The following is an 8,702-nucleotide window of genomic DNA, read 5'->3' on the forward strand; positions in this document are numbered from 1 at the left end:
AAAAAGTTTGTCGGACACATAACGGTTAAGTGAATGTTGACAGATTTCTTGCTGTGTTAGAGCAAGTTTACCGGGGGCTACTATCCGGGCGAGTAAAATGATTGCGCACAGAGTTGTCATTTTAGTTTAGTTACTCATTTCCACACCGGTCGCTACTATATTTAGTTACCGGATTGCGTACCGGCCGTTGCCAAATACTGTTGCGGTATAAACAAAATATTTTGGAAACATGTTATGGAAGAATTTCTTCTGGGATTCCCTCTGAAATTCTAGCATGATTTTTTACTCCTCCGGGAATTCCTCCGGGAATTCTTCCAGGAATTCCTCCGCGAATTCCTCCAGGAATTCTTCCGGGGATTCCTTCAGGAATTCCTCCGGGGATTCCTCCAGGATTCTTCCTGGAATTCCTCAAGGAATACCTCCGGGAATTCCTCAAGGAATACCTCCGGGAATTCCTCAAGGAATACCTCCGGGAATTCCTTCAAGTAATTCCTCCGGGAATTCCTCCGAGAATTCCTCCAGGAATTTCTTCGAGGATTCCTCCGGGAATTCCTCCAAGGATTCCTCCGGGAATTCCTCCAAGGAATTCCTCCGGGAATTCCTCCGAGGATTTCACCAGGAATTTCACCGAGGATTCCTCCAAGAATTCCTCCAGGAATTCCGCCGAGAATTCCTCCGGGAATGTTTCCAATAATTTCTCCAGGAATTTCATTAGGAATTTCTCCAGAAATTTCCGGAGGAACTTCCGGATTAATCCCCGGATAAATTCTTGAGCAATCCTGGCGGATTTCCTGCAATAATCCCCGTAGTAATAACCGGAAGAATTGCTGGAGAAATTTCCGGAGGAATTCCTGAACGAACTCTTGCAGGAATACCAGAAGAAATTAAAGAAGGGATCGTAAAAGAACTCTAGAAATATTACAAAAGGAATTTCTGAAGAAATTCCCGGAGAAGTTCCTTAATGAATCACAGGATCAATTGCTCCAGGAATCTCTGGAAGAATTCCTGGAGAAATCCCAAGAGAAATACCCGGATCGATTTCTATATTAATCTCCGGAGGGATGCCTGAAGAAATTCCCGAAGAAATTCCTGGAGGAACTCTTTGACTCTTTGAGGAGTTTATTGAGGAATCCAAGGAGAAAATGCTGTCGGGTTCCCCGGAGGAATTTCTTGAGGATCCTCCGGAAGAATTCTTGGAAAATTCCCCGGAGGAATTCCTGGAAAATTCCCCGGAGGAATCCCTGGATAATTCCCCGGAGGGATTCCTGAATGAATCCCCGGAGGAATTCCTGAATTAATCCCCGGAGGAATTCCTGAATGAATCCCCGGAGGAATTCCTGAATGAATCCCCGGAGGAATTCCTGAATGAACCCCTGGAGGAATTCCTGAATGAATCCCCGGAGGAATTCCTGCATGAATCCCCGGAAGAATTCCTGAATTAATCCCCGGAGGAATTCCTGAAGGAATTCCCTGGAGGAATTCCTGAAGGAATTCCCTGGAGGAATTCCTGAATGAATCCCCGGAGAAATTCCTGAATGAATCCCCGGAGAAATTCCTGAATGAATCCCCGGAGGAATTCCTGAATGAATCCCCGGAGGAATTCCTGAATGAATCCCCGGAGGAATTCCTGAATGAATCCCCGGAGGAATTCCTGAATGAATCCCCGGAGGAATTCCTGAATGAATCCCCGGAGGAATTCCTGAATGAATCCCCGGAGGAATTCCTGGAGGAATTCCTGAATGAATCCCCGGAGGAATTCCTAATGAATCCCCGGAAGGGGATTCCCGGAGGAATCCTCGGAGGAGTTTCTGGAGGAATTCCCGGAGGAATTTCTGGAGGGATTCCCAGAGGAATTGCTGGAGGAATTCTCGGAGGAATTCCCGAAGGAATTCTTGGAGGAATTACCGAAGGAATTCTTGGAGGAATTACCGAAGAAATTCTTGGAGGAATTCCCGGAGGAGTTTCTGGAGGAATTCTCGGAGGAGTTTCTGGAGGAATCCCCGGAGGAATTCCCGTAGGTATTTTCGGAGGAACCAGTGATCTACACAGTTCCCGAACCATTATTCACCGAAATCCCCTCGACATGCAGAGCGAGATTTTCCGTTTCTCGCTCACGCCCCGGGAGACATCCCACAGCTGTGACACTCATTTCTTCCGGCTTGTCCTCCGGTGATTCTTTCGGTGGTCGTACTCTGCCCCGCTTTGGTGGATAGGTTTCCACTTCTGCTCCTCTATTGCGGTGTCGTGTTTCCTTCGTGGAGGCTGTCCCTTCCGTTTGGGAGTGATATTTTCTTTTGATTCTTCCAGCACTTCACTCACCCGAACGCTGCGACGGGTACTCCTGGACATTTTCGCTTGTGATATTCGCAGCACATTTTCTCTAACTGCAAGTGTTTACAAAATTTGTTGCTTACCACTGGTGCGTTTTGTTCGAAACAAACAAATAAAAAGAACACAACACTTTTGACATATATGAAATAGCAATCGTTTCCTGCGCAACTATCGGGCGCCTAAATTTGTGCGCTCGATGTTTCCCGAAAGCCTCGCTGCTATTTTACTAGCCCGGTTAGTAGCCCCCGATAAGGTATAGCGCTATGATACTGCGCTATGTAATTTAGTTTAGTCGCGCACCGGTAAAGGTGCTCTTAGTGTGGAACATAGCGGTTTGCTGCATCGCGGAAGCCGTCGTTGGAAGAAAACGTCATGAAATTCAACGAAGCATCGAAAATTTTCAATGAAAAAAGCAATACCAGCGGCGTCATGGTCACGATTTTTTCCGCAGTCAAGTTCGCAGATTGTGAACAATCCTCGGTAGTCACTTTACGTAATTTATGTTTAGTCCCCTACTGTCAGAGCTGTCAGATCAGTGTAACACGCTGAATAAAATTTACACAAAAGGCAATTTACACGGAAAAAAATACACGGTTATGAATATTTATTGGGTACCGGACTGGTCACCGAAAATTTGACCGTTTTCTTTGGTACATCGAGGTCTTGAAATTAGTCTATGGCAATACCGTCTACCCCCGATGGTTTGAACGACACCTCATGCAAACCAACGGGGTTCATTTTTAATATGAACTTCTAGCAACTCTGTGGGCGTCGAAAAAATACACTGCTAGCAACCTGATTCGATGTTTTGTTTTGATTCTGCGTTCCGTTTCACCCCGTTCCATTAGCGAAATGAAGTTTGAGCCATTTTTAATTTGAAGGATGTGCAGATTAACGGGGGTCAAACTAAAAAGTGTTCAGATTAGATGAGATCAAACCAACGGGGGTAGACGGTAGTAGTCACCTGACAAGACTGATCATATCGATATCGATATTGCGCAACTCTGTCGCCGATTCGCGCAAACACCAGCGTGACGCGGCGGCGCACACGTCTAGTGTGCTGCCATCATGCCGATCAACTGACCGGCTGAGCGCTCTAATAATTCATCGCATACAAATTTATTTACCAACAAAGGCACGTCATAATCGCGGAAGCAACTCATTCAGCCTATTTTTGTGTTTAACTTCAAAATTTCGTAGTTTTATTTACGATTATTACTAGGTATTCTGGTTTAGGATAAGTTCGATCGGTGAGCGGTCAGCTAAACCGAACCGCAAATGCAGTGTCGCTTTTGTCCATCCTGCAAAGAAAGCGGCGTAGGAACGGATGATGCTGCTGGTGGCGGCAACTACATCTCCCTCCACGAACCGGCTGATTTCGCAAATGGCATTCCTTTGGCGGAAGTTGTACTCGAACTATGCTCCGGTCCAGCACCGGATGAGGACGACAAGGATGCCGACGTTGGTCCACAACAGATCTGCACGGAGCGGTGTCTCCCAAGGTTGAGGGATTGTTTCCTGTTCCGGCAGCAGGTTCGCCAGGCAGAGGAACGGTGGAGGTGAGTGATTGTGGTGGGAGCTGGTAACAGCAATTGGTAACTAAAGAATGTCCGCTTTTTTTACAGGACAAATGAGAAGATCAATCTGAAAATTGAAATCTACGACAACGAGGATGGCAGCAGCGAGTACGAGACGGAATTTCTCGTTTACGAAGAGGAGGTTCAGGGGGAAGTTGAATCCGTACAAGGAAGCAAGGATGAAGCCGAGAGTTTTGTGCTACCCCCGAAGGAGATGACTCGAACTCGTCTGGAGTACAACAACTTCGATTACATTGAGTTTGAAGGTGAAAAGTGCTGCGGATGTGAGGCATTTTTGGCGAGTAGGGAAGATTTGGAAGCGCACGTGGAGAAAGTGCATCGGAATGGTGATCAGACAGGCGAAGGCCGAGAATGGCACTGTTCGACGTGTGGAAAGGGCTATGACGACGAGGGAGACTTGGAAAAGCACCAGCAGCAGTTTCAGTCGAAGCATATTTTCCTCTGCAAACTGTGTTTGGCGGGATTTTACCGGAAGGATGAATTTATGGCTCACGTGGATGAGCATCAACGGGAAGACGATGAGTACGAACCGAGCAGTTCAACAAGCCATGCAGAATTGGATGAACGGCCGGTTACTGACGGTGACGACGACGTTCAAATGAAGGACAAAGTTGATCGCAAACGGCATGGGCAGCGATTTTTGTCCAAACTTCCGGACCAGAGCCTCCTAAGTTCGGTGGACGATTACGAGCAGTACCAGATCATTCACGTGGACGACGCAGAACGGTGCTGCGGATGCGGAGAGTACTTTGGGTCTTTCGAACAGCTGATGGACCACGCTCGGCAGAAGCATCAGAGTGGACAAGAAGTGACGGAAAACGGAACATTTTGCGAGATTTGCTTCGAAACTTTTAAGGCCCCTTGGGCTCTGAATGCTCACAAGTCGCACTGCCGCTACGTCAAAGAGCTGTTCTACTGCAAACTGTGCCAAGTTGTCTACGTAAAAAAGTTCCATCTGATGAAACATTTTGCGTGTACGCCTGGTCATACGGGTATCACTGAAATTGTGAACGATTCCGAGGCTGTAGCAACTTCAGAACCACCTGCAGAGGTCAAAACCAAATTCTGCTGCTGCTTCTTGAAGTGTTCTGAAATGTTCAAAACAGAGAAGGATCTCCTCATACACGTAGACGAATTCCACGCCCCACGACGCCAACTAAACAAAACCGAACGTTCTAGCGAAAGCCACGTCTGCTCTGTCTGCGAGCGATCTTTCTCATCCCGGCATCTACTCATTCTGCACCGGAATCGTTCCGCCATGAAAAAGCACATGTGCAGCTTCTGTGCCGAATCTTTCATCCTTCCCAGCAAGCTGCGGGAACACGAACTCCTTTTCCACTCCGGACCGGCTCCCGCGCATCGCTGTGACGTCTGCGACAAATCTTTCCGCACCAAACATCTGCTCAAATCGCACCGGCAAACACACGACCAGGAGCGAAACTTCCCCTGCGACCAATGCTCGGCCGTCTTCCGAGTTCGGCCGCAGCTGACAAAGCACATCCGCGGCGTTCACCCAACGTGCTTCCCCTACCATTGCGCATTCTGCGAGAAGAAATTCTCCACCAAACCGAAGCACGATCTGCATCTACGGTCCCACACAGGGGAGAAGCCCTATCCCTGCCGGTACGACTGCTGCGAGCGACAGTTTTCCCACGTCAGCGACCGGAAGCGACACGAGATGGCCGTGCATACGAGCGAACGGCCCTACCAGTGTGAGCAGTGCCCGGCGGCGTACATCCGGAAGCGAGAGTTGGTGGTGCACCAGCAGAGACATAGGATACGGGTGGCAAATACCGGGAATGTAGTGGAAGGTTAAATATTGTTGTGTCCGAAACGAGCGGAATTCATTTCCAGGCCTCAAAACAGAGGACATTCAATAAAAAAGGCAAATTTCTTTCCATAGAATTGGTGCGCCGTGACTTGAATTTACCTACAGATGTATTGTTGGCATCGACCTGTCCCATGTCCCAAAGCAAAAGCCGATTGATCCTGGGCGAATTGTTTTGCTCCACCGGATGAATCCCCCCTCGAATGGTACCGGTAAGAAAAAATTCCTCGTAGCAATAAAACCCTCGACTTACAGAATGGCTTTCGCACTAGTTGGTCAGCGCCTCCAGGGCTGCAACAACATCCCCCCGATGTACCCGCAACGTTTCTTCTGCCTTCTGTCGGGAGATTTCCATTTCTCGGATCTGAAATCGGTTTAAGAAATATAGTCGACACTCAAACAATGGAAACATCAACCACCAACACTCACAATCAGCTCGATGTCTTCCTTCTTGACTTGCACCTTCTGCAGCTCCTGTTCTTTGGCTAGTTTCTCTTCGTTCTCCTTGTTCCGCTTTTCCTCAAACATGCTAACGGCCTGGAAACAAAAAAAAATAAGTTAGTATGTATTTCCAATCATCCCAAACCTGCATTCTGCAGGTTATGTTCTGCCTTCTCTTACATTGGTGATCTCCTTGGAGCTGATTTCCTTCTCCTCGGCATAGTCGGTGACGCGTTCGAGGTCGGCCGCACCGCTATCGTGTTTGGAGGCTTTTTTCTGCTTCTGCTTGTCGGCGGCGGTGGTCGTCTCGTCGACGCCGTTCACTTCCTCCGGGTCCGGCATGGTCGGTCGTGCTGGTCTCCTTTCGGGGAAAGAGTCGAGGGAACACAAAATTCAGGAACAGAATAATTAACTGTTTCTCCTTGACCTGATAATAGGTATACAAATGTATCCAACAGGGTGTCGTAACTAATAAAATTACAATTACAATTACGACGACCAAACACTTTCGTGCACCACGCACCGCTCGCGAGTAGAATCTGATTGTTGTTCTGCGTTTTTGACATGCGATGTTTTCCGCGCAGAAGTGCGCGATTTGTCTGTCAAAAATCAAATGCGTTACAAACGTTACACAACTCGTTTTCTGGCAGTGTTGCCAGCAATGGATACGCACATAATAAAGTGTCTCGAGTATACCAAAGTGGCGAATCCTGGTCGTTTTGACAGGTCTCCTGCTCGATTGGAACTATGGGGATGACAGCAAATCGGCTGTTCCAATTTTGACGTTTCTCCTCTTTGTTATTCCAGACTCGTTAGGGGTCGTCCATTAATTACGTAAGGGTTTATGGAGGGAGGGGGGGGGGTTTGAGAAATCTTACGCGCCATACAAAAAAATTTGGACTTTCATACAAAAAATCTTACAAGAGAGGGTGGGGGTGTCGAAAAATCGTAAAAAATGCCTTACGTAATAAATGAACAGCCCTTAGCACATAATATTGTCGTCGCGGTTGAAACCCAAAGGGCCGATTCAAATATGACGTCCATCATTTTTTAGGATTTGTAGACCCCCCCTCCCCCCTTTGTCACGCTTTTTCGTATACCTAATACATGGAGTGTCACACTTTCTCAGACCCCCCTCCCCCCTAAATGATGGACGTCATATTTGAACGACCCCAAAGTTTCTCCATAATCAGTACGGCGCGGCGTTGTGGGCCCTAAAGCCTATTATGCGTTGCGCGAAAATTTTTGAGCGCAAGGGAACGTTCAAAAATTACGTCCAACATTTGGGGGAGGGGGGGGTCTAGAAAAGTGTGACAGTACGTGTATTAGGTATAGGAAAATAGCGTGACAGAGGGGGGAGGGGGGGTCTAGAAATCCCAAAAAATGATGGACGTAATATTTGAATCTTCCCCAAGTGCTCGTATACCTCCGCCAGTACGGTAAATCGTGTTGGTGTTTTCGGCGCAGTATTCTTTGGCCCATTCGCGCACTTATCGTAAAAGACACCAGAACGATTAAACGTACGAGCGGAGGTCTATTAGCGATTTTGCACCATTTTCGCTCTCTATTTTCTTGCAACGGATAATATATCCACAAACAGACGTATTACTTGAAACAAAATGCGATAAATATCATCGTCACGCAAACATAATCCAACGCTAATTATGCTGTGGTACGCAAACCCACTGAGTAGACGGCGGTAGTGAGCAAACGTCAAACAGGAGCAAAAGCGATGCGAGCGCCATGAGCGAGCGATTTGCGAACTACGGAATATTTGAATAATCCGTTAAAAAGGGAACGATGGGAAGTGAGTAGAGTGAGACGTCTGTTTGTCTGTGCTATATCCGAGCAAGGCGGAGAAGCTACCGTAGCAGAACCATTACCAGCGAATGAAACTGGCGGCGAAGTGCTGTCGGACCCATCACAAATTGCGCTCCCTCCACAACCAGAGGACCCCCAATGTGTGGTAAGGCGCAGTGGCAGGGAGCGCCGTATCCCAGGCAAGTACAATGATTTTCAGTTGAGCTTCAGTGCCGTCCCTCAAAGCATTTCCCAATCTCAGATATTTCTCGATTAGCCGCAAACGTTTGCGGAAGCAATGCAGCGTGACGACAGCAACCGATGGCATGAAGCCATGGAGGCAGAGATGAAATCCCACAGCGACAATGGGACCTGGGAGCTCTGTGTCCTTCCGGCGGGGCGGAAAGCCCTAAAATCGAAATGGATGTTCAAGCTGAAGACGAAAGCGGACGGCTCGATCGAGCGGTACAAAGCGCGATTTGTGACGAAGGGCTACTCGCAAATCAAAGGAGTCGACTATGGAGAAACCTTCTCCAGTGGTCCGATACTCCACGGTCCGTTACCTGATGGCAGTAGCAGCGAGGTTGGGATTGAAGATCCATCAACTCGACGCAGTGACGGCCTTTCTTCAAGGCGACTTGACGGATGAAGAGATCTACGTGGAGCAACCAGAAGGCTTCGCAATCCCTGGCGGCCAGGTGTGT

General features: G+C 48.0%; 2 protein-coding genes across 2 annotated transcripts; one reads left to right on the plus strand and one right to left on the minus strand.

Moving 5' to 3' along the window:
* Positions 1–3,573: 3,573 nt before the first annotated feature.
* Positions 3,574–5,834, plus strand: LOC134285744 (zinc finger protein Xfin-like; the record flags this gene model as incomplete). Its single annotated transcript, XM_062847150.1, is given in 2 exon segments — positions 3,574–3,890; positions 3,957–5,834. Coding segments are annotated over 2 exon segments (2,070 nt in total). The 3' UTR covers positions 5,746–5,834.
* Positions 5,835–5,849: 15 nt separating this feature from the next.
* Positions 5,850–6,724, minus strand: LOC134285745 (huntingtin-interacting protein K-like). The gene is made up of 3 exons (XM_062847151.1): positions 6,379–6,724; positions 6,187–6,294; positions 5,850–6,121 (listed from the first exon to the last, which is right to left on the minus strand). Exons 1-3 carry the CDS (start codon positions 6,538–6,540, stop codon positions 6,026–6,028), a joined length of 366 nt encoding a protein of 121 aa, XP_062703135.1. The 5' UTR covers positions 6,541–6,724; the 3' UTR covers positions 5,850–6,025.
* Between the last annotated feature and the right edge of the window lie 1,978 nt (positions 6,725–8,702).

The sequence above is a fragment of the Aedes albopictus genome, chromosome 1 (genome assembly GCF_035046485.1).
Source record: "Aedes albopictus strain Foshan chromosome 1, AalbF5, whole genome shotgun sequence".
Lineage (NCBI taxonomy): Eukaryota > Metazoa > Arthropoda > Insecta > Diptera > Culicidae > Aedes > Aedes albopictus.